The 25,577-nt window shown below is 40.1% G+C and overlaps 2 protein-coding genes across 5 annotated transcripts in view; both read right to left on the bottom strand.

Annotated features, from left to right (window-relative positions):
• Positions 1 to 1,056: 1,056 nt before the first annotated feature.
• Positions 1,057 to 7,313, bottom strand: CCNB1 (cyclin B1). Its single transcript, XM_044446370.1, has 9 exons — positions 7,187 to 7,313; positions 6,526 to 6,681; positions 6,315 to 6,425; positions 4,145 to 4,327; positions 3,699 to 3,857; positions 3,056 to 3,292; positions 2,618 to 2,758; positions 2,100 to 2,210; positions 1,057 to 1,641 (listed from the first exon to the last, which is right to left on the bottom strand). The coding sequence occupies exons 1-9, from the start codon at positions 7,205 to 7,207 to the stop codon at positions 1,537 to 1,539; spliced, it is 1,224 nt and encodes a 407-aa protein (XP_044302305.1). The 5' UTR covers positions 7,208 to 7,313; the 3' UTR covers positions 1,057 to 1,536.
• A 4,457-nt stretch (positions 7,314 to 11,770) lies between these two features.
• SLC30A5 (solute carrier family 30 member 5) overlaps positions 11,771 to 25,577 on the bottom strand; it is a 22,201-nt gene continuing 8,394 nt past the window's right edge. For all 4 annotated transcript variants that reach the window (XM_044446345.1, XM_044446347.1, XM_044446346.1 and 1 more), the window contains exons 7-16: positions 24,573 to 24,649; positions 22,845 to 23,015; positions 21,257 to 21,545; positions 20,191 to 20,399; positions 18,731 to 18,888; positions 17,076 to 17,205; positions 15,454 to 15,685; positions 15,049 to 15,275; positions 14,553 to 14,681; positions 11,771 to 12,662 (exon numbers count right to left, since the gene is read on the bottom strand). In XM_044446345.1, the coding sequence (XP_044302280.1) occupies positions 12,492 to 12,662; positions 14,553 to 14,681; positions 15,049 to 15,275; positions 15,454 to 15,685; positions 17,076 to 17,205; positions 18,731 to 18,888; positions 20,191 to 20,399; positions 21,257 to 21,545; positions 22,845 to 23,015; positions 24,573 to 24,649 (1,793 nt within the window). In that variant the 3' untranslated portion in view covers positions 11,771 to 12,491. The remainder of the gene's footprint in view (positions 12,663 to 14,552; positions 14,682 to 15,048; positions 15,276 to 15,453; positions 15,686 to 17,075; positions 17,206 to 18,730; positions 18,889 to 20,190; positions 20,400 to 21,256; positions 21,546 to 22,844; positions 23,016 to 24,572; positions 24,650 to 25,577) is intronic.

Here is a 25,577-nt window from a genome sequence, read left to right as displayed (position 1 = left end):
CTGGACATCTCCACTGCCCCCACAAAAGACAATACCACCTACTTTCGGAATCGCTGCCCTATATTCAGCCCTAGTCAGATCTCATCTGGAATACTGTGTCCCTTTCTGGACACCTGGATTTAAGATGCAGAAAAATTAGAAAGGGTCCAGAGAAGGGCGACAAAATGATCCAGGGCTTGGAAACACTGCCTTATGAGAAAACTGGGCATGGTCAGCCTCAAGAAGCAAAGACTGAGGGGGGTCATGATATCCCTTTATAAGCACTTCAAAGGCTGTCACAAAAAGGAAGGTCAAGATCTCTTCTTGTTCAGTCCAGAGTGTAGGACACAGAATAATTGGCTCAAGTTGTGACAACTCAGCTTCAGGCTAGATATCAGGAAAATTTTCAGAGCAATGTGACAGTGAAACCAATTGCCTAGAGAGGTTATGGGCTCTCCCACACTCCTATTTGAAAAGAAACTGGACAGGATTCTGAGTGGAAAGGTGCCCTGGAACAGCAAGGGGTTGGACCTGATAGCCTTGAAGGCCCCTTCCAAATCTATGGGAATGGTAATCAAGCACATCTGGAGAGCACCTACATGGAGGCTAGCTTTAGGATACCCCAAGACATTGTAAGAAAAAAAGTGTACCATGTCCAAGAAAGCTTATTCTGGATTAAACAAGCCTTTCCAGCACCACAAATCTTTTGGTTGCTTTTATTGTGACAAACTGACATGGCTATCCTACTAGAAAATACTGGATAAGCTCTGTGAAACTTATTGTCAAAGCAACTGGTTATAATGAATGTTTAGACAGTACTGTACTGGATTCATACCTGGATGAAGCTCCAGAACAATCCTTAAGTACGAGTGTCCATGTTATTTAGGGCCTTGCATGAGATCTTGTAATCATCCCGTTTTCTTTTGCACACTTGTAATTGCCATGCTGAGATCAAATGTTCACAGGGTGTCCAACCAACTGCCTGTAGCACGAGTCCAACAGCATGCTGATGATTATATTTCCAGCAACAGGTGTGGAGGCATACTGCCTTTGATATGGGAAGGTGCATTTGCTCAGTATTCGGTGAGAGCCTCTCTCTCTGATCCAAGATAAAAACTTGTTTCTGCAGGCGTATGAGTGTACAAAGAGTTCCAGAGAAACAGAAGGTCCACTTGAGAAAAGCACATGGGAGGTTCAGGTATCTTGGGAATGATGAAGGCATTCCTAAGGTACTTGTTTATAATTGTTTGCTGGGCAGCTGCCATTTATGTGCAGTCTGCATACATGGCTCAGGTGGACTGGGCTTTTCCATAGTTGCCAGAAGACTTGAGTTTAGAGTACTTTAGAACTGAAAGTGTCTCTAGAACAGAATGTGTTTTCTCCAACAACCTGATACATTTGGTTTTACTTTGGTCTTACTAGACAGTTTTGCAGTTAGATCATGACAAGTGGTCAAAGTAAAAATGAAAGTTTATTAAAAACTTTTAGATGAATATATTTATATACACACACATCCAGTGACACATAGTGTCAGCTTGCCAAACAGTTAAGTTAGATCTATTTCAGTAGTGGTTTAGCCAGATCCAGTATGACTTCTGAGTTCAGAGCTGGAAGGGTGCTGATCTTAGCATTCTTGCTGCTGGCATATTTATTCTTGACCGTCTAAGAAAGTGGAAATGGGGGGGGGGGGGTTGGAGAGAGAGAGAGGTGAGCTTTATTTCAAGAGAGGTTGATGAATTGTATACTATTTTAGATAACAGCTAGGAGGACATGCCATTAACATGTTATGGTGAAAACAATGCTATGGGGAAACAATAACATCCAACATGAATGGACAGCATGACCCATCTCAGCCCAAGAATTCAGTAGCAGAGTAAGGCTATAAAATAGTTTAGTTTGTTGCAGCTGCTGTGAACAGAGCTACTTGGAAGGCAGTTTCCTTAAAACAAACCCCCTTTCCCCCCATTAACTGTGAAGCATTAGCAACCTTAAGTCAGAAAAGACAACATTCCTTAGTCACATCATGCTGCATTGTACTGTCTCATCTGCAAGCTTTGTTTGTTGTTTACAGTGTCAAATAATCAAAGCCTTCAGATGCACGTAGTATGGAGTTTGCTTACCATATGCTTTGTAAGGCCTCGGTTTACCAATATCACATTCTTTGCCATATGCTGCATAACAGGCACAAGAGTATTCTCTGTGTAACACATGTAGTGTTGTAGAGTTGGTGTCTAGGAGCAAAACAAATATTCAAGCCTGAAATTCTACGAAGCGGTGCAATTTCCTTCCAAAGGAAAGTTACTGAGGACTCGCACATGCACACATGTGAGAGTTTCCTAACAGACTCAAGGTTTCCAGGATTCACAACTTATATTCCAAGCCCAAATATGCTGACAAAAAAATCTGGAAACAGTGCAAAGGGTATTTGGTCTACAATTCCTATCTGTTCCAGTCAGAACAGTCAATGGTGAGGCATGATTGGAGTTGTAGGTCAAACATATGGAGGACCATAGATTGCCCATCCTGCTCTAGTCATCTCTGTGGGAGAGGGAACCAAATCTGACAATTAACTCTAACCTGTACTTCCATACCTTTTTCCTACCATGTGTCAGGACCAGCTCTGGGCTTAGTTACTTACCCATTCCCCCTCATCAAGAATTTTAGTAGATAAGCAGAAAGCTGCAGCTGCAATCTGAGAGGGAGGGTAGTGTACCATGTCATAATCCACTATTGAGAGTTCCATCAGGTACTTTGCCAGAGTGTGCTGTTGGATATCAGCCTAGAATAGCAAGGATAAGGTTGTGTTACTTCTGTTAAGTCAAGAAGGTGCACTATGGCTTCACAGGTGCACATCCATAGGATGTCAAGGAGTCTTTATAGTTCTTTTTTTCATTACAGCAGAAGCAGCTGTGACAGTTTAGCAAACTCCCTTTTAAGCTGTCCCATATAACCAGTAGTTTTTTAAAATCAGTTTTCCTTTCTGCATCTTCTACTAGGACACATTAAGATCAAGTTTCAATTTATATGATTCATGAGTGCTATTTGTAAGCTGGAGATCCTTTAAAAGCAATATTACCTCTCCAATTTTTGATGCCCTCCTTAGGAAGTGCAGTGGAAGGGGTCGACCAAGACTGAAATCAAGAGATCTTAGGATTTTCATCTCCATTTGTCTGATCTGGAGTTTGGTATAAGTATGATCTGTCACAAAGGCAAAGTCACCAATTTCTGGAGGAAACATTTCTTCATACTTGCTGGCAATGAACATGGCTGTCACACCAACCAACTGCAGCATTTTCTTAGTAACTTTGTTGTTCTGCAACGAAAGGCACCATCACTCATTTTTTTCTAAATGCTGCTTTAAGCAATTTCACAAAGCTGCCCTGATATTCTCTGGTGAGAGTAAGTGGCCTAGCCAGAGAGAACTTTCAGAAAGCAAATCAGTTACTGTACCTTGTTTCAAGTTTGAGCAATGTCTTCAAATAGTGCTCCATTAAGACAATGCAGGAAAAGGGCAATGGATGAGCAGGGTCAAATCTCCCTTCCCACAGACCCCAAAGGAAAGGATTGTGCAATGTGCCTCTTGATGTTCTCAAATTGAAATCTGAATGGCAAATCATGTAATGCTTAAGGGAAGAAGGTTGAATAAGGAGCTGGCTCTTATTTTGTATTGCCCATGCTTTGACAGGGCAGAGTTCTCCTAGTCAACCAGCTTCTCTTACCTGCAGAAAACGATCAATAATGGCAACAGTCATGTACATGGTCTCCTGCAAGAGTTTGAATTTCATCTGGACCTGCACAAGCCAATCAATTAGAATTGCCCGCATGCCTCCAGTAACTTCCTGGCCTGCCAAATAGTTTGCTCTCACTGACTGTTGATCCTGAAAAAAGGAAAAACAAAGGGCATTATTTGCCTTCACAATCATACCTACAAAAGCTTTTAAGCTAAATATGACATGTACTGCCCTCCATCTAGTACTATTAAACTACAAATTTTTCCAAGAGCTTAAAAACCACTTTTGGGAAAAGCAGGTAACAGTCCATTGCTTGTGTCTGCTCCCTGCACTTGGACTGGAAAAGGCACATTAAGGTCATTAGGGAATTTGACCTACAAAAGCTATTATTTTGAGGGCCACACTCTAGGCCCATTTCAGCTCTTTGAACCGACCTCAAGAACTTTCAGGTAGTTGTAGATGTCTTTCACATATTCGCTGCAAAGGTTTGGATCAGAAGCATCATCTGTATCTACATCATGTACTTCAAGGAGAACATCAGAGAAAGCCTGGCATAATATGTCCTCAGCTGGTGCACAACCAGAAGTCTCCATTGGGCTTGGGGAAGGAGACTCCAACTGTAGAAAAGAGATTCATCCTTTAGTGTAAGAGCTACATTATTCCTCAAGCCAGCAATCTTTAAAGTAGTATATTACATAACTATCCTTTCTTCCATCATGGAACTGTAGCTCGTCTCTTCTCTGGTCACTGATCAGACCCAGAGCTCCCTATAGCCAGGTATTAGCATGTTTCCTGAAGCCATAATCATTAAATTGGTAGGTAGGAGCTACATGTGATCCCTACAGGCCAGCTTTCTCCAATCTTGCACCTTCCAGACAAGTTTGGGCTGTAACAACCAAAATTTTCAGTCAATGGCCCTGTTGGATGGGAATTCTGGAAGTTGCAGTCCAAATGCCTCTGAAGGCCACCAGGTTGAGGATGGCTGCTACAGGCTACTGTGGCAAGTTATCTGCAAGTTGCAAGTATTTCCTGCAACTGCATCATGTTGGAAGTAGATCAACTTATTAGTGATAAAATCAAGCTTTTGGGGCTGTTGGGCACAGTTGTAATTTTGAATACATGTCATGGACACTGTCACAAAATGGCTGCCTTGGAAAGGTGCCCATTTATAAGATGGCTATGTTGGCCAGCATGGCCAATTCAAACACCCATTTCACAAAAAGGCAAACCACTGTTGACCAGTTAAGCCCCTAGCCAGGAATCTACAGTTCCCTTCTTCATTCAGAGTAGGAACATAGGAAGAAGCCTTATTCCAAGTCAGACCACTCAGTACTATGAACATTTACAGCACCTCATGATTTCAGGTAGGATTTTTTTACAGCCCTACCGAGGGATGCCAGGGCTTTAATTTGGAACATACTGTATGCAAAAGCAAGTGCTCTCCTGTCGAGCTATAACACTATCCTAAGGGAGCACCCACCCCAAAATCTTACCTTACATCCTTAGCACAAGAGATACTTTGATCCCCTCACTCATTTCTCGCTAGTGTATTTCTCCATAAACCCTCCTCACCCAAACCACTCTCTGGATAATTCCCCATTCTCAAGAACTCCGAATCATTTCTCTCAAAACATTCTTTCTCTTGAGGCCTCCCAAGCTCCTATTGCCCCTTACTGCCCTCCCTACTACTATGAAGTTTACTGAGCTGTGGTTTACCCCTTCTATCCACCCCAATTTTTGAGTGTGACTAGAATGCAGCAGAGTATTGCCTTCAAACTGCTCCCTCTTCCTTTCTGAAGAATGTCTTGGGCCCCTTCTGGCTGCTCAAAGTAGTATTTTTTTCAAGTATTAGCTGGCCTCAGTGAGATGCCTAGGAATATTAACCCCAGCATTAGCAAATCTGGCATGGTCTTGCTGCTTATTAGCATGCATGCATTTAGAATCCAGGGGTCCCTTTACGATGGTTGCAAGAGATCCTTGAACTAAAATGTAGACTCAAGCAAGGGTAGTAGTATAAGAGATCAAAGACAGACTATAAAGCATTCGAATCTTCTGCTTTAAGTCAACTATCCGCCTGTAACCTAGGATCCTGGAGTTAAGGTACAGCCTGTTCTGCTCCCTTTAACAGTATTAATTTGAAGCACCTGCACAGCCACTGACAAAGCAAGTTTTAGTGTTACAGCACCTTATAGGAAGGCTTGATGGAGAAGTAAAGACAATTAGGTCATTGTTGTAGGAAACCTATTCAAGCTGATCAGAAGATTGCAGTGTTCACGTTGGCAAGTTGATCCTCTTAAATCAAAACTTCAGAGGTAAGGAGTATTAATCTTCACAGAAGGAAATATCCAGTCTTGCATTCTGGGTTTCTGGAGTTCTAGAAGAGCTCCTTATTTAGCTTTAGATATCTTGGTAGAAAGTTGTTTGGACTATTCTAGTCCTCTGCTCACGCTGCTTTAAGCCTGAGCATGCACAATTGTGCAGCCTACCCAGTACTGCTAAGGGTAGGCAATATATCCTCAAAGTAAATTATGATTATCAGGCACACCCAAATCATACCTAACCCATCCCTAAACAAGTAGGACCCTTAAGAGTATTATTTAGTACCTTAACAGGTTCTGGAATTGGCTTTTCTTCCTTTACAGGCTCAGTTGCTTTTTCAGGGGCTTTAATAGCTTTTCGAGTTATTTTATCCACAATTGTAGGCTTCGGTGGCTCCTAATTGTGGTGGGAGTGGAAAAAAGAGGGAAATAGTGAATTGAGTAGCTGTTTCTGATGTTCAGTTTTGCTTGAAAGAGCATGCAAGGAAGAGGCTTACCTTTTTCACTACATTTTTGGGCTTCAGCTCACATGCCTTGTTGCCTATGTCTCCCAGGGCAGTCCTAGGCCTCAAGCCGGGTTTGGTAGCAGTCACCCCCCGCTTGTTAGCTGCCATTGCAGGTTTGGAATTGTTCTCTGTATTGACTTTTGTGTTCTACGGAAATGATAAAGAACCTGTTTAGGTTACAGAATTTCAGAAGCATTTGCACATAATTAGAACAAAGCGTGAGGAGAGCAGAACCACTTTGGGAGTCCTCCAACTCCGAATGGAGAGAAACTGCACAGATTAAGCAGCCATATAATTGAAAGACTAAACAAGCTTGGGGCAACACTTCCGCCCCCACAGGTCACCCCTGTACTTCTTCCCCCTTCCCTTTATTAAGTCTGAAAGACTCAAAGGCAGCATATTTCATACAGTTACACTTTGAAAGTGGCTATACGTGTTTAACACCACCATAGTCTCATCTCCCTCCCCCGCCGGAAAGCAGAGCTAATACAAATACGCTCTCTTAGAAGTCAATCCAACCGGGTACAATGGGGCTCCGTCCCGCTAAGGGTGCACAAGACGCTGCTTTGTTTCCCATCTCCAGCAAAAGACAGTGCTCAACAGGAAGCCAGGCTAAAAATATTCCAACCCTCGCAAGGAAGCTCCTTCATACCCGGCTGACCCGCAAAGCCATTGCCAAGCCTCGATTCCTACAGCACTAGCTCCTTTCAAGCAGTATACTCCGAATAAGTGCTGTTCTTTTCTGTCCGAGCTGGCCGATGACTGCTGCGCACGAGTGCAAAACCCCGTCGCCTGCCGCTGCAAGTTTAAAACTCGCACTAGGCTGTGCTGATTGGCTGCTGCTTTAGCTTCCGTCGCTTCCTATTGGCCGTGCAGCGTTCCAACCCGCATGCGTTTCTACGGCTACGGAGGACTGATTCCTTTGAGCGTTCGAAAAGGGGGCGTGGCACATTGGATCACGTGATGGCGGTTATGTTTCAAGCTTCTCAGCTCAGCTGGTGAGGATGTGGCTGTTACTGGACCGCTGTTTTGTGGGTGGATTTTGTGTCGGGCTCTGAAAACAAGCATGGAATGATGGTGCGCAAAACCACTAGAATAAATTAATCGGGGGTTTTTCCTTGCTCACAAATACTATTGGTCTGCAAAAAATAAAATCAGTTTTCAGAAAAAGTATTTCAGGATTTTCCCTCTTTGTGGCTTCTTGCATGCGTACGATTGAAAATTCCCATTTGGAAATCAGTTGGGAGTTTTTGCATGCGAAGAATTCGAGGTTGCTAATAAAACAAGTTGATCTCCGGATGTCTTCGACTTAGGCTTCCAGCGTTTTTGATCCTTGATCATGCAGTTAAGGGTTTCTGAGAATTGAAGTCCAAAGCATCCAGAATTCTTTTGCTCAATCCCTCCGCTGTTGCATAAACAATGCAATTCTATGCATATCTACTAAAACATAAATCCTACTGAGTTTAAGGAGATGTGCTTCCAAGTAACTGTACAGCTCCCTAAATTATATTGGCTTGACAGGTTCACCCCACTCCATCCCCAAGTAAAGGCCCCTGCAATTTTTACAGCTTTAAGGAAAGCAGAAGTTCAAGTTGGAGTTACGTTCTCAGATCACATCTGTGTCTTGAGGTTACAAAGAAAGTGACAGGCTAAGTTCATCAGTTTGGCTTGGGGAAATGGGTGTGTTAGGACTGGCAATGTGTTGTAAGGTAGCCATTTTGTGAGGGAGCAAGCCTCCTCATTCCAGCCATTTTGTGAGAGTGACCACAGCATTCTCAGTATTCTGAATGTGCCCACTGGCTGAAAACAAGTTGGGGATCCTAGTATAAATAATGTTAAAATATCCATGAAAAATAAGTACTTATACATCCCAGAGGTTTTAATGTTACAGAATTAAGCATTAATAACTTTTCAATTGTGTTAAGTATACTTAACTCTGCTGCTTAAATAAAAGGGGCTTAAACATACTTAATACTAGTTGAATTGTACCCTAGGCCTTCATGCATTCCCTCCACCACTGCAACAGAGATGCCACTGATCTCTGTTAGCAGTGAATTGTGAAGCCTTTCACTTGTTGTCTTCTTACAGGAGAGGTTCAAGTTCTCCTGTGATTTAAGATTTAGCCCGACTTTATGGGGCAGTAAGGAACACATATTTAGGCTCTGCTTTGTAACTGCTGTTTTCTCTTCAGGTTAAGCATATGCAGTTCCTTCAGCCTTTCATCACAGGACTTGTTTTCCTTCCTGCTGACTGTTCTTGTCCTTCTCTGAACCTGTTTCAGTTTGCCTGTATCCTTTTTAAAGTATATAGGGTATATCACTCCAGATGAGGTCTTACTTCTACAGGCCAAGTGCAACAACTACTGCTTGTGACTTAAACAGTATCAGTGCAGGCTAAATTCACTTAGTTTTTTCCACAGCTGCATCACACTGCTGGCTCATGTTCAGCCTTTAATGAGCTACAGACCTGAGATCCTTTTCACCTGCCCTTTGGCAAGCCAGGTATTTCCATTCTTTATCTGTCCATTCGATTTTTTGATTCCTGAATACAGAACTTTGAGTTAATCTTTGTTGAATTTTATGTTGTTGAATGGAAAGCTGGGCTAAAACTATGAAGATCATTTTGAATGTTATTTCATTCTATTCTTTTCTTTGGCAGTATTAGCTGTCCCTCTGGAAATCTGTTTTCCTCTATTTCATCTAGGTCATGGTTGATTATCTCCTTCTGGCCTGCAGCTTTGACTCTACCAACCTGTATAGCAATTTCACTTTAAAATTCTCCAGTGTCCCAATGAAAACTTTTGGAACCCTAATTTGTTATGCAGGGAGAGTGGAGGGTTTTTTGGGGGGATGATCACCCTTCTGTCCCCATGCACAACTTCCTTTACAAATCAGGCTTTAAAAGTAACTTCAATTAAATGCAAGTTCCCCTTTGCGCCAAGTGTTGTATGATGTGGGGGAAAGAAACAGAAATGGGACAGAGAAAAAGGGTAAGAGGATTGGATGGATGGGTTATATGAATGGTTGTAAAGTAAGCAGTACAGCTCGCTCACTTTTAGTTTTGTCCCTGGTAAGGAAGAACCCAATAGGATTCCTAATAATGAAAGGAAAAATCATGAGATAACCTTTTAAGTGCAGAGGTTATCATGTGCACTTGGAAAAATTTGCTTCACACTAGAATGAACAGTTGCCATACTTATAGCTGTGAAGAAATTTTCCCTAGGCCAGAGAACTCTTGCTTTCTTTTGCTTCCTGCAGAATTGCTGCTCAGATCTGACGTCTATTCATATTGTGCACATTTGCTGATTGTGCCACATTGTGACTTCTGGTGCAAAGATTGATAAGTGTGTGTGTGGGATGAACAGTCTTGCTTTGCAGCACAAATTTGAATTATGTTTTCTTTGGGCCCTCCAAGCTGGTTAGAAATTATTAAAAACTGAATACACAAAGAATGTAAGTATATCTATCATTGCTTTATTGATGCAGCTTCTCATCTTTCAGGAAGCGGAGTGTGTTTGTTTTGACAGCTTCTGAAAGAGGAATAGAAACTTTATAAAATTCATGAGAAGAGGTGCTGTGTATTGTTCTGGGTTTGAGGAGCCCAACTGACATGTCCCTTGCCAGGATAACTTGAGACTTAATGAGCATAACCTGGCTTATTCAGGGAATCAATAAAGGGATTGCAAGCTTTTTTACTTGTCTACATTCTAGAATTCAATGAACTGTTGATCATTAACACAAGTGGTTTTGTTTTAGCCTGTGTGGGGGGAATAAATGACAGTAAGAGAATAAAAGTGAAAGAATTGAGTGTAACAGGAAAGAGTTGTGAATAGAATTTGTGGAAACAAAGTTGTGAGAATTTGTGAGGAGACTTAAGCCAAGAATGCTAGAGATCCCAGTGCACTTGCAAAATGGTGGGAACCCACTATTTACCGTATTTTTCTGTCTATAAGACGCCCTCACGTATAGGGCGCCCCCCACTTTTCCTACCCATCTCCAGTGAACAAGCTGCAGCCGTGCACGCCCCCCACCCCACCCCACCCCACCCCACCCCCCCGGTGTATAAGACGCACCTTCATTTTTAAGTAAATGTTTTAAAGAAAAAGTAGCGCCTTATAACGGAAAAATGTGGTATATAATGGGCAAGTGGGGGCAGGGCTCCCACGGAAAGTTCTGGGCTTAGAGGAATCTTCCCAAACAAGGCACTGCACAGGCGCAGCACCCATACAGAGACCCCAACAAAGAACCTTGAATCTGGAAGTGAGGTGGCCTCCAGGATAATACACAACAGTGAGACTTAAAAGTGCTCAACTCTGGCTGAATTGTGACCTGTAACTGTAATCGTGTTTAGTATCTTTTTGACTTTAGAAAAGGTGGCTAATATAAACAGTCATTTCAGGCCTGGTACGATCTTCACTGCAGTGTTGTTAAAAAGGCCATTCTCATCTGAGAATTTCGTGAGGACATTGCCATGTTTAAAATGTCCTGTAGAACTAAATCCAAAGCCATGCTGAATGCTTAAGAGTGGTGGATACATCCTCAGTCTTTTAGAAAACCCCAGCCATGTGGACCTACCTGCCTAGCCAGAGGCATTTTGGTGGCACTACATACAACCAGCATGATGCTTACACACTTTCCAATGCCAAATGTTAATCTGTTTTGAGAAACAGAGCAGCTGTACAATTAGCCCATCTGATGGAGACAATTATATTCAAACAATAATGTTGTAACATGCTTAAGGAAAAGTAAATAAAGGCAGCATCCTTAATGCATGACGAAAAGAATTCCTCACATATCCACTGCTGCCACTATTGCTTTAAACAAGAAGGGAAGTAAAAGTTAGGGGATACTAGCATACAGTAGTTTCTTCTCTTGCCTCAGGAAGTAAATCTTACTAAATGTTACTAAAGCTATAGAACTTTCTCACTTCTGCCCTTCTCCCAATGGCACCCAACCTGCCTTTCCATCTTCAATTTAGTCAATTTTCTGTGTGGAAAGCATCCCATATCTAGTATTAAATTCTGTAAAGGTAATAGTTTGGTACAATGTTGAGGACAATTTAACAGTTTCTTGGGTGTGTAGAAAATGGCATCCATTATGACAGTTCAACTTTGATTAAGCTTAGGATGAAACAACCCACAACAGAGAGCAAAATCATGTTACTCTTAATTCTTCCACGCTATGAGACAAGTCATGTTTTGAAGGTTATAATTTAAGCAATAATATGTCACTAGAAATTTATAAAAAATACAAAATATTTATTTTACATAGTGGTTCAAACTAGTTTTCCAACTTTCCCACCGAACAGAAACAGGACTGCAAGAACAAAAAATGTAGTTTTATTTTTCCCTGACTTATTGCTAATATGAATACTATATTTTTCGTCTTTAAAAAAAATAGTTCACTGACAATTTATGGTAGAATCTATTTCTCCTCATTTAACAAAGCTGTGCTTAGAAAATAGGATTATATACAGAAATGGAATAAATATAAAATTGTACATATTCATTTGTATCTAATGAACTTTGAAAAACCAATATGCACTCATTTTAATGTGTAAATACACATACAGCAGCAAGACTTCAAAATAGTTTTTGAAGAATAGTTTCTGGAGTCTATTTGTTTCTCTTGTAAGCTAAAACGATTTTCTTTAGTTTTGAGATGGAGGAGAAATGCTCAGTATTCCTTTTTTGGGCAGACTGTGCAATACATTTGTCTCATCCACACTCATATAGCAAAATGTGTTTAATAGACACCAAATACAGTATTTTACATTGTCATTATTTCCACATATACAGCATATGTTCTACTTATTCCATGTATTTTTTTTTCATTCTCTTGATCTGGTTTTAAAGGTATGCAATTTCTTTTTTCAAAATCCAAATATATATGTGTATATTTATGTGCAAATTCCCTTGATGAAATACAAATAGTTAATCCTACATATCTAACTCCAAATTACATGATGTAAGTACCATCTTTGTAATATTTCATGGATTCCATTTGTTTTGTCATAGCAAGAACATCATGAAATCCTGTACTCAGGCCAGACATATGCTGAAAATAGGCTTCTTTTTCTACCTGGACAGTTAAATTGTTAACTCCAGCATCTTTAAGAATGGCTGAAACCTAAAAAGCAAATAAAAAATAGAATTCTTTAGCAAATGTCCTTTTGAAGGTCTAAGCAATACCATTTTATTTATTTCTAAACTGTATAAGTTTCTTATTGCTCTCACAGCAGCATGCAACAAAATGTAAAATCCAGTTATAAACAGCAACAAAATAATAATTGATTTAAAGGTGTAATTAGCAAACTAAAATGATCATTAGGGAAAATATCGCAGAAAAAACTACTTAGAAACACAGCATAATAGAAGAACTATAGAATAATAAAACGTCTTTACTCAGTACTAAAAGAACAACACAGTACCAGCTGGACCTCTCTGAGAAAGGTATTTCATAATTGGGGGCAGTACTAAGAAGGCCTGCTCAGTTACTGAATCTCCATAACTTAGCATGAAACAGCATTTGGAGCAGGGCATCCTGTGATGAACTCAGGGCTTAGGTAGGGATATATGCAAAGAGGCACACCTTCAGATAGGGTAGACTCAACTTGTAAAGAAAGTAGTGAAGACGATATAATACTGGAGTACTAGGTTCATAACATACAGTTCCAGTCAATATTTGGCCACCATATTTTGTCCTAACTGAAGCCTCTAGACTAAATTCCTAGGTAGCTCCACATGATCACTGCAGTAATCTAAATGGGAGATCACCAGGACATGGCTCATTGAAACTAAGCTGTGTCTATTTATGTAGGATCATAGCTGATGTACCAGTTTAAGCTTGAGTTGTGATCCATGCTACACTTGGGCCTCTAATGACTAAGAGCTATATGCACCCCCAACCTAAGAAATTAATCCTTCAGGGCAAGTGCAACCACTTCCAGAACAGGTTGAACACCACTCACCCAAAGAGATGAAGCTCTGATTTATCTATGTGTGTGCCAAGTAGTATCCTATTGCAATTCACATCACAATCCTATCTTCCACAAGGAGTTGTATAAGCAAACAGGATTACATATGAGTTACACTGAATTCAAATGGCTAACTGGAATGTGCAACCTGCTAGAGCAGGGGAAGACACAGGAGCAGTGGAGAGAATTGGAAGGTGGGGTAGGAAAGAGGACATGCCAGCTAAGTACTGTCTGACAGAAAGCTACTAATTGCAGTGATGCAATCTAATTATATGCACAGAAAATACAGAACTGATAAATTAAAAAATCCACTATTATGCTATATAGTATTATCCACTATAACACACAGCTTCACATTAATTTTATTTACAGCCATACTCATTCTGAAGGTTCAGGGTGGGGTTGGTATTAATTAACTTCTCCCTCTAAACAACATGGAACAAAATTAATTTTAATCTTCCCAGGGCCCAAGGCAAGCCAAAATATGTAGGCATTCCAGTGATTCTGAAAGGTATTCAGGCTCAGACTTCATCTTGGTAAGTCTGTAGCAGGAAGAAAATCCATAATTTGGGGGTGGGGTAGAAAGGGGATCTCTACTCCAGCCTTTGCTCCTAAAAACTACTGCACAGACGGTGTCATTAGAAGGACCTCTTTAGAGGGTCTCACAGACTGCAGTGGAATAAATAGGAGCAAGTGGTTTAAGTGTGTTACCATACCTTTCAGTTGAAGCAAAAGGGAATTTCAAAAATAGTAAGAGCACAAACTTTTACAAAATGAGTACAAAAAGGAATACTCAGCCGATTGCTCTCAGCTCATTTTGTGCACCATTTGGTTTACAATTGTGTGGAACACTAGTGGGCAACCTGGTGCTCCCCCACATTTTTGACTATAATTGCCATAATTTTTGACCACTGGTCAATATTGCTAGGGTTTATGGAAGCTGTAGCCAAAACATTTGGAGGACACTGGGTTGCCTACTTATGGTGTGGGGAACTCAGTAGCATGAGAATTGGTGGCGATAATGCATGAAGACAAAAAGTTACCTGCTGTATAATTCTTTGTTCCATCACATCTGACATCACTTGTACGTGTATTGTGCCTGCCACAACATTAGCAGAGTGACACCAGAAATGAGGATCTCTGTAGGAGATGACGCCATCAATTTTCTGAATCTGTAAAATATGTATTAGGAGCATTTGTAATAATCTTCTACAAGCCTGTTCTCTCTCTGAATGATTACTTTTTTTTAAACTAAATTACCAATAGTTACAGGATTAAGGCATCTTTATGCACTTAGGTTTTGAGATAGTGCAACATTTCAAATTTTATATTTTCTAAATTGCAAACTATTTCCTCCATATATAAGGGTTCCATGTGTTTAGTTTGGCAAAGGTCACCAATTTTCTATGAACAAACGCAAAAGAAAGGATCATCCTATGTTGGTATTTACCAACTGTATCAGCAGTATTTAAAGTATTTTGTAGCAATCTGGACTCAAGAAAATATAATGAAAAACTTAAGAGGCAGATATTTTCTAACCTTTTCTAAAGAGAGGTGTAGATCTTTTTCATGCTCTGGTGGCAGCCTCAACAAGAGTACTTGGCATGCATCTTTTATCAGTGGGATAACACTGAGAAAAATCAGTGTAGCAATAAAGAGAGAGCAAAGGGGATCAGCTATCAACCATCCAAACTGCTGAATAAGTATCGTTGATATGATCACACCAACACTACCAAGGGTGTCTGCCAAGACATGCAGGAACACACCTGAAATAAACAGAATTTCCAGATCTTTAATATGACAATTCAGCAGTTAACCAGAGCATTATTTTCTTCTTAGAAAATAATGAGGCATATCAAAGTGCTTCTATGAATCATTTGGCATTCTTTACCTCACAATATAATTTCCCCATGCCAATATGAATTCCTGTTGCCTTGCACTGACCTCTCATATTGGTATTCATTCCACCTCCTAGCGACCCATGTGAGTGTCCATGGTTATGATTGTGTCCATAGTCACTGTGGGAATGGCCATGTCCATGGCTATGCCCATGGCCGTGGTGTGCATGACTGTGTTCGTGCGCATGGCATCCTCCTCGAGAAGGCCCATGGGAATGGGCATGGCTGAAGGCACAGATACCAACAAGGTTTACTAACAGTCCTCCTATTGAGACAGGCTGCATGAAAGAGGAAAAGTGTTTTTAATCTCTATTTTCTACCATGAACCATGTCCAGGAAAACCATTTATATGCACAGTATAGCAGGAGAGATGGGAAACAGGGCTAGTCTGTCAGTTCTACTGAAAGTCTAGCTCCACTAGGCTCTTTCCTCCTTTAATTGTCACCAGGTTGCTGCAGAGGGGTAGGAACTACAGTGGTACCTTGGCTCACAAATGCCTTGTTCATGAACAAATCGGGTCACGAACAAAAATTTCATTAAAATTTTGACATGGGTCACAAACTCCGCAATGGATGGCGACCAAGATCGCAGCCATCTCCCCCCAACCCCGAGTGAAGCGATGGCCACGATCGCAGTTCTGTTTGTGCAGGGAAGGCATGTGTGATCAGAGGCATGCTCCTGCAGGAAAGATGGGCGCGATCTTGGCCATTCCCCCCCAACCCTCAACCAGCACGATTGTGGCCATCTTCCCACCCCATCCCGAGTGGGGAGATGGCCACGATCGTGCTGGGGGTGGGGATGAGATGGCCGAGATCGCGCCCATCTCTCCCTCCCCCAGCGTGCTGTTTGCGCCTGTCTCTTCCTCCTCCAGTGTGCCCGTGATCATGCTCGTCTCTCCCCCCCACCCCCCAGCGTGCCAGGATGATGGACGCCTGCAGGGATGACGGGCGTGATCTTGGTCATGCTGGGGAGGCGGAGAGATGGCTGCAATCTTTGTTGTTGTCACTTTGCTTCACATTTTTCTGATTTAAAAAATGGTTACAGAATGGATTAACCTTATTTACATTGAACCTTATGGGGAAATTTAACTTGGCTCATGACCAATTTGGGTCACGACCAGAGTGCTGGAACGGATTAAGTTTGTGAACCAAGGTACCACTGTACTAGCTCTCCTGAGAAAACAGTTCCATTTGGCTCTCCTCTTCCAAATCAGCACATTCCAGCTGATCATTAGAAGAAAGCCCATGTAACTTTAACGATTGATTGTTTTCCTTCTTTTTCCCTAAGCATTTGTGCTTGTGTGTGATGTCTTTTTGGTTGGAAGCATGAGGAACATATTTCTATTCACGTTTGAAAACCATTATTTTTCATTATGAAACATTTTTCAGAAGAGGCAGAGCAATAACAAGCTTTGCTTCTACACATTTGTTATGACCTTTCCTCTTGGTAAAATATATATATTTTCAGGATATTCATTCTGACCCTAGTTAGGAATAATTTATTGCCACTTTCATGCATCACCATTTTACACAAACATCCACTGAATGAACAAAGCAATGCAACACCAACAGTGCTTAAGGGATTGAGCCTTCTTGCTTGTACAATACAGGTTAGACTGTTTAAGAGCATTACATTCAATGTTAACAGAAAATAAGGAGATAAACTTACAGTCAACATATTTGTATCAATATCTGGAGGATCAATCAGTCTGGCCACAGATTCAATGAAGACAAAGAAAGCTATTACCATGAGAAAAAGGCCATTAATAAACCCAGAGAGAATTTCTACACGGCCAAACCTGCAATTGAGAAAGTGAGGAAGAAAAATATACAGAAGAGATATTGTGGTATTCTGAATTGGGCTAAAATCCTAAAGTAGTCTTCCAGATAATCTAAAATTATTTGACCAAGGAAATCAGGTCAGCTGGATTTATATACCTTTCCTTGATTTGCAGGCTCAATACAGCTATAATTACACCATCTGCTAAAATGTGGCATCGATGTACCATTATTGTCAAAAGGAAAGATGCTGGCTCTTACAGAAAATGAAGGGCGCTATCAATAATTTTATTAAGAATAAGATCTGATTTTCTGGGATGGAAATTGATGGTTAAACAGGAAGACTTTGTATTTTCTTACTATTCTGGAGACTTTGAGACAGAATGGGATAAATCTACAAAGGCATGTAAAATCTACAAAGGCATGTAAAATTTTACTAGTGTAAGTTAACATGAAAGCTTGTTTTCCCAGTGTGTCATTAACTGTATGGGGAACATAGGAAGTCAGGCCATTGGTTGATTAGTATCTTCTGAACACTTAAGTGACTGGCAACAGCTTATCCAATTAGGGACTTATCTCATGGATCAAGGTTGGTTGCAGCTAGACATGTGTGAGGAACTCCGATCCAGTAAGGGTCTGTTGGACTCCGTCAGCTTGACTTCCTCTGAACTCTGACCTGCTTTCTTTCTGCCCTCAGCTTGATTTGGTGTGGGCATCTGGCAGGAACCGAGTCCACTGTTGCTTATTACAGGTGTGCAGCAGCAGGTATTACTTGCAAGGTTGGCTTGTGCACATGCTGGCCACGTGCACCTACTGCACACATGGAGTTCTGCTTGTGGCCAGATCACCTGCTGTGTCTGTGGGAAGCAGTGGGAACTGCACTTCTAACACTGGCTGTGGGTTGTGTGAAGAAGGGGCCTGCTTATATAGGCACCTTCCAAATGTATGCAAACTTGCTTCATAGGTTAGGGTTTAGTGTGGGAATTCAGTAAACACATACAGCCAGGTTCCAGGAGACCTGAGAGAACGCTAGTTATAATTCTATGGTATATTGTCTGCTATGCGTTTGCCAACTTTTCCTCATGCTGAACAAGTTTATCTTGCTGAGCAGTATTGTACTGGTGATCCCAGCACAATCAAAAAAGGAAATGGATAGACCATAGCTCAGCAATAAAGTACATGTTTTGCATGCAGGAGGTCCCTTGATCAACTATTAGAAAGATCAGGTGGCAGATGATGGGAAAGCCACTGCCATTTAGGGTAGGCCATACTGGGCAAGAAAGGCAAACAATTTGCTCTGATGTAAGGCAACTTCCACTGCTGGAATGGAAGTTTTATTGGTATTGATGTTTTATTAATGAATTGGTTACATGTTGGTTTTTATGTTTTGTTGATGGTTTTAATTGTGAAAACTGTTCAGAGAGCCATGTGACTGCTGTCATGGTCTATAAAAGCATAAACAAACAACTAAATAAATAAGTTGTGTGATGTGGATGCAGCTGGCATCCTCCTAATAAGTCCTTATAATTAGCTCTACATACATACCCATAGGAGAATATACGAGTTGCTTTCCATCTAGTCATCAGCGCAGCAAACAGACCCATAACTAAAGCAGAACAGTCAAAAAGCATATGAAATCCATCTGAAATTAATCCTAGACTGTTGGTCCACACACCATAAAATAGTTCCACAAAAGTAAAAGCCTAGAACAAAAGGTGAGTAAAAATGTGATTTTGTCCTTGGAAAATGAAACATAAATTTACACACTATAACTAAGGACAGTATATTTTGAAACACTTTTCTTATCCAAATGTACACATAGATGAATGGAACCCACATCCCACACTACATGGTATAATAAAACCTTGCAGAAAATTATACTCTTAAAATGTCTGCTTTTATAGAGGAAGATGGAGCACACTTGAGAGTGAACTGCTGTTTGCTGCAAACTGTCAAGATGAAGACTACAAATATTTTCTCAACACATCACTCTCTAACTTTCATTATGGAACCTTATCTTACCCTCTCTTTTGGAGGAGTTTCATTTCTATCTTTTAATAGCAGAATGATGTTTATTTTCTTTCCTATCATCAGTAATAAACATATTTAATAAATAAAAGAACAAACAGTTTGAGGGAGCTGCTGCTGACCACAGCTATGGTTAGACCAAAATGCCACCCCATTTCTACAAGAAAACAGGCAGAAAGTGTTGACTGTCATTATCAACTAAGTCAAGACTGACTTGCGACAGAATTCTTTCTTCTCTAATTTTGATCATAATACTTTCTGAAAGCAACAGATTCATGACTTTTGGGCAGAAAACAACTCTGGAAGAAGCTGATCAATATTACTAAAGACTTGTCTAGAAAATTACTAGTTATATGCCTGAGATGTAAAATGCTGTTAGCTTAGTCTTTTTTAAAACCTTTCTCCACTCTGAACAGCAGCATCACATGTTATACCAGAAGTTGCTTTGAATTTCTGTTCAGTTGCAAGCCATGTATCCTTCACAGCGAACTGCTTTCACTGCGCTTTGGATCCTGGCCTTTACTTTTTGTATTTTTTTCTGAATGCATGGACTCTAAAGTTCCCTTGAACAGCAGACATGTTAATTATTTTGTAAAATAGTGAGTTTTTTTTTTAACAAAACATTCTCAGAGTTATGGACACATCCTCAGAAATATGTGACCTCTTAGGTAAATCATCGTACAAGGAATGTACCAGATTACTTCTACAAGCCTTAACATTCATTTGATTATACCTTGCCTATTCATTTATGGAAACTATGAAACAAGCTTCTTGTCTTCTTCAAAGCCTTGTATAGTACCTGTCTGGAATTATCTAGTTGACACTGTGCTTTATGCTGAAATCGGACTAGATGACCAGTGTAGGTCATTCCAGCTTGTTTTACTTTAGGCATAACATATTTGAGCCTTAAAAACCAAGTTCATCCCCAAGTGGCCAGAAAATATTTTTACTAGTGTTTTTAAGAAGAACATGCTTACCAGATTTAGGCACAAAAAATAGAAGATCTGTCTTGAGTCAGACTCCTCCAGGATCTGTTTCAGTGATTCTTTAATAAACCTGGGTAAGGACTGAGAACTGTGTTGAAAAGCATCACCCATAAAATTGTACAGTGGTATTCCCTCAGGAGAGTAACCAATAAGAGTGCCTTTCTGCCCTTTCCGTGTTGGGGAGGAGAGAATATTGGCAGCTGGAAAGAGAGAGCATCTGTTTACAATTTGTATGTTTCTTTAACACAAACAATATGTCAGCAAATAAGAATTTTCCAAAGCCATTCAGAATGTTTACTAACTGTTCAGCTTTATATTCCATTGCACCAGCCAGTCACTGTACACATGAGGTTTATGTTGTCATTTTGGGGTGCAATTCAATTCCCTTAATGTCATGTATTGAGTGCTGGAAATTTTGGTTAGCTCCCACACTTTTTTATATTAAAACTTAGTTTTAATTCACTTTCAAGTTTTTGTTGGCAATGATGACCTCTGGCTCAAAGACAACAGTGACCCCAGCTTCGTTTTGATACATCCCCTCTTTGATCCCACTGCTTTTTATGGGGAAAAGAAATTGTGACAGTTAACTTTCAAAGAGGGACATATTTCCCTGAGAAAATGCAACCATTGCATTGTCAAAAGCCCCTTGTAAAGGGCATTTGGGTTCAGACAACACAAAAAACTACCATGGATTAAATAGCCCCTAACCCATGGGCCTCAGGATGACTAGTTTGAAAAAAAAAATGAAGAAACTCTCATTGGTAAACTAGGCTGGGTTTGGGAGACATAAGAGGCCATCGTAGCTACTTACTAGGAAGATGCACTCTGCTTCCCAATCCTGCACATCACTATCTGTAACTAGTACTTCACCAATAAGTCTCAGTACAATCTTTTGAACAAATAAGTTGCCTTGTAAAATCAAAATGTGAACCAAAGCTACTACCATGCTCAGAATTCACATATTTTGCAATACCAAGGCATGCTGAATTTCTATCAGTGCATGAAAAAGGAACAAGTAACATTCTACCATGCTTTTGAAATGAGGACTAAGACATACATAAAATAAAGAAAATGGTGCTGACTACCACTCCTCCAGAAATAACATGTTCCGTGGTTTCTTGGTGGGCTGGTTTATTCATAGCTCGAAGCTGATCTGTTATTGGATGCGTCCAAAAGTTGGCAAAAAGTAGAGCACTGATGAAAATGAGAAAGGATCCATATCGGGCACACTTTGAGACCTCCATTTTGATGGAGCACACAGATTCTACATAGAAGTCCAAGACCATGACGAAAAGGATAACTGTTATGAAGGGCATGATAAGAGATGACCAGGATTCTACCTTGCTCTGCAATCAAAAGATACAAACATTTAACATATGCAGAAAAACAGATTTGTATATGTTGATCCTATGCATCAGAAGTATATCTTTTGTTTTTTTTAACTAGAATCCACATAAACTGCCAACAGAGTTTAAATTTACAGAACAGTGCACACACAATCTTTTAACAAATGAGGAGCAACTAATCTATGTTAAGTGATTCCAAATATGCACTCTTGTTAAAGAACGTAACTACAACCTAGTTGGATTAGACCAAAGTTCATTAAGATCAACATTCTTTGCAGTAACCCTAATAATCACTAGACAATGGTGATTCAGCACACCACTATTTTTGTCCTCTGTTCTACTTTACAGAAAATTAAGACCTTTAGTTCTTGTTTAATTTATAAAAACTTTTAAGCAGAAGATATTAAAAATGAAACAGCACAGAAAAGGCTTACATCTGAAATAAATGAACAAAATATGAGTGTGAAATCTAGGCTAATTAAAGTAAATTGGAGCCTTGATATTAGTTTCTGCAAGATGTTGGCTATGGCTGCATCCAAGGTTTGCTATATTTATAACCGCTGTGATGGCTGTAAGGCATAGCAACATCTCCATCCATGCCTTAATTTCATCAGATGACTACTGTAATGTCCTCTATATGGAGCTACCCTTGAAAACCATATAGAAGCTCTAACCAATGCAAAAGCTTGCTTCATGTCAACATTTGCAGAGCATACTACTACTGTTCTTGGAAGTAGACTGGTAAAAAAAAGTTTCCAGGTGTTGGCATTAACATGTAAAACACACAGTGACTTGGGTCAAGCATAACTGAGGAAGCACCTCTACCATCCTGTGGCAACTGAGATAGTCAGGTGGGTCTTGGCTTTGAGCTCCTTTTCTGTGGAAGCTTGGAGCAATCAAGTTCTCATCTTACAACTCTCAAACTACCTCATTATTATGTTTTACAACCTGTTTCAACATGTATGTGGTTTTGTTAGGCCTTGGCAAATGGTGAAAGCCTCTCTTGTGCTCTATGACAGGATATTACAGATGTATGGTTTTTACTGGTCTAACATTCAAGCTGTTAGAATTTTAAAATAATATTTTCCATTGTGGTATCTGCTCTCTTGGGTCACAAGCCTCTGCTACTGCATGTACTACAGTGGAAAGGTGTTTTATAAATAAAGTATGTTTTTAACCATGAAAATGGAAAAAGTAATAGTGTATTGTTATGAACAAAATGGTTCAGTCTTAAGGTTAGTTTATAGATCTAGTTGATTGAAAACTATTTGCTTCTCAGAAGTTGCTATGCTATTTTACCTCTGTTGTCAGAGACAGAACAATCACCCAGGGGCACAAAAGGAGGACAGAAACCAGATGAGACAATGCTTGAAGGCGTTTGGCTCCACCAATATCTACTGAGAGCTTTCGGGAAGCTGTGTGAAAACCAACTTTACAACATAATGCTAAAATAAGCAAGATCACTCCACCCTGCAAATAAACAGATGGATTGGTATTACCACATTTTACCATCAAACATTTCACATCTCCTTTAAATATTATTGCTATTACCAATTTCACTTTCATACTGTTCACAAAAATGTATAGACAGGAATTCTCTTTCCATGCATGCCTACATTCTTGGCAACCTCAGTTGGGAACACAGTAATTAAGTCAATGGTTATGTTATTGTTACTAGTAAGTAATACCCACGTTGATGTTCTATAAATTAAAGTCTTCACACTGTCTATTTACAATACAAATACATGGTGAATTACTGCTAACTGAAGAACACCGTCTCTGAGGGGCCACAAGATGCTGTGAATTCTGCCTCTTCCACCCACCATCAAGGTTGTAGACTGACCTATAACCTCAGGGGCTGGGGGAAGAGGAAGGAAATCTGAGTGGGGATTTACTACCATCTTCAGCACCATTCCTAGTCACAGAAAGCTCCACAGAATCTCTGCTTCCAAGATCATTGTTCTGGCTGCAGAAGATGATTAGGAGAGAGGAAAGGAGTACCTGTGAGTGGAGAGGGAATGTGAATCCACTAGATTCACAAGGCTCTCAGTTCCCATCCCTACTCACAGCAGAGTGAGTGAACTAGTCAGGCTCAGAGGCTCAACTACCAGAAACTGCATAAATGGAGGCTGAAGAAGCAGGGCTTGGGAGAGTCTCCAGCAGGGTTTAGGACAGACAGAAGGCTCCAAGATCAAAACCTTCCATCTAGCAGATGATAGTCCTGTAGGATTACATCCTACATTAAACATGTATTTAGTTGTCAATAATATAATTCTTTATTGCAATTGCTACCCTATAGATTTCTATGCTGCTCTGTATTAAATCTGTTATTTCCATTTCAGAATCTTTTTTAAAGTGCATATACAAAAGGTTAAAAATTGTAAAGCCTTGCATCTCATTTTTATTTATGCCGTCCCTATAGCAACAATGTGAAAAGGGGAGATAGACTGCACTGCTAAATCTACAAATGTACTTCAGTGGTGGAAGGGAAATTTTAGCACTTCATTTGTATTTGCATACTAAGCTTCTGAGGCCTTTACAACAATTCAGTCTTCAATCAATGAGTGAGTTTTAAATGAAATGAAATGTTTTACTGATAAAACTTGAGGATGGAGTAGCTGTTAACCATATGTGGTTAAAGTTCATTAAGGCACATACTGTAGTTTAAGTTATACTGCAGTAATTTACAGAACAGTCCTGTGGCTGCTGGACAGCATTTCTACAGCCAAAGGAATCTTTGGATTTGCAGCTCTGAGGCTGAAAGATTGCTCACACCTTGTAACTAGGGATTTGTACTCACATTTCTCCCCTGCCACAGCAGTCACAGAAACAATAATGCTGGCTGCTTCCCCAAGGTTGCAAAACGGACCTCAAGAAAAGGATGTTTGGGTGGGGTGGGGCAGACCATTTAAAAAGTCATTTAAAAACAGCATTCCTGCCATGAGTAGCTGCTTAAATAGCTCATCTAGACCCTTACAGGCAGTTGAGTTTTCCCTACAATACATCATATTAAACAGCAGCACATACCTTGTGATCTGCAACTCCTAAAAAAGCGATGATTGTATAAAGTATATGGGTTAAAGCACTGTCATGGTGTCCTTCAGCTAAATAAAGTTTAGGAAAATTCTGCAGTATAAACAGCACCGCCATTTCTATGAACTGTTTCCCTAAATGAACTATAACATGTTGCATAAGAGAAACACAGAATTTTGGGGGTGACAGAGAGAGCTGCAGTGGGGAGGAAAGAAGAGAGTTCCACTGCACTAGCAGACTTCCATTAGTGTAATATTGGATGTAACACACTCTTTACTGGAAGCATTCCCATGAGCAGTATTTATTTATTCAATTTATATAATGCATTAATTAGGACTCTCTAAGCAGATTACAAAAAAGCAATAAAAACAGCATCACATTATAAAAACATATCAACATACAATAACAATATACAATAAAATATACAATGTGGATCTGAGAAACCAGGTACAAATAAGTTAAAATACTATGTTAAAACTAAAGAACAATATATAACTGTATACCTTAAAACTGAAGACTATAAAATTAATTATTAAAATGAAGCACTACACATTAGAAGCATTATACTGGAATTTCAAAAGATAAACATTTCCAATCAGTCAAATGCTCTTTGAAACTACATCAAAGCTTTACACTGAATCACCCTCAGATCTGGGCTGTATCTCATCAATCTACTGAATTCTGAATCAGTGCCTGAAACTGTGAGGGACTGGATGTGAATAACAGATTCAATCCAGGTAAGATATTGTCTGCTGTTGAGTTTTTCTGGAGTTTTATGCTGCATCTTATTTTATTGTCTCATTTTGTTGCCCTCCGTGTCTGCAGCTTCACAACCTGGGTATACTCTTTGATCCATCAGTGTTTCTAGATGCTTCAACAGTAGTGGCAACTGGGAATGGTATGTCATATTCAACTGATGCACCAGCTGTGCCCATTTTCTAGAGAAGAGAGATGTGGCCACAGATAATCACAGTTTAGGGTACAGTAGTATGCATGTTT

The sequence above is a fragment of the Varanus komodoensis genome, unplaced genomic scaffold, assembly GCF_004798865.1.
Source record: "Varanus komodoensis strain SLA01 unplaced genomic scaffold, ASM479886v1 scaffold5, whole genome shotgun sequence".
In the NCBI taxonomy this organism is placed as follows: Eukaryota; Metazoa; Chordata; class Lepidosauria; order Squamata; family Varanidae; genus Varanus; species Varanus komodoensis.
This window is presented reverse-complemented; position numbering and strand designations above follow the sequence as displayed.

What these genes read in the sequence shown, in the direction of transcription:
- CCNB1 (XM_044446370.1), bottom strand. Translation starts at nt 7,207, where the DNA reads ATGGCTTTGCGGGTCAGCCGG. An exon ending in CCAAAAATGTAGTGAAAAAG is followed by an intron (nt 6,426 to 6,525) that starts GTAAGCCTCTTC and finishes CACCACAATTAG; the next exon opens with GAGCCACCGAAGCCTACAAT. An exon ending in TTCTTGATGAGGGGGAATGG is followed by an intron (nt 2,211 to 2,617) that starts GTAAGTAACTAA and finishes TTTTGCTCCTAG; the next exon opens with ACACCAACTCTACAACACTA.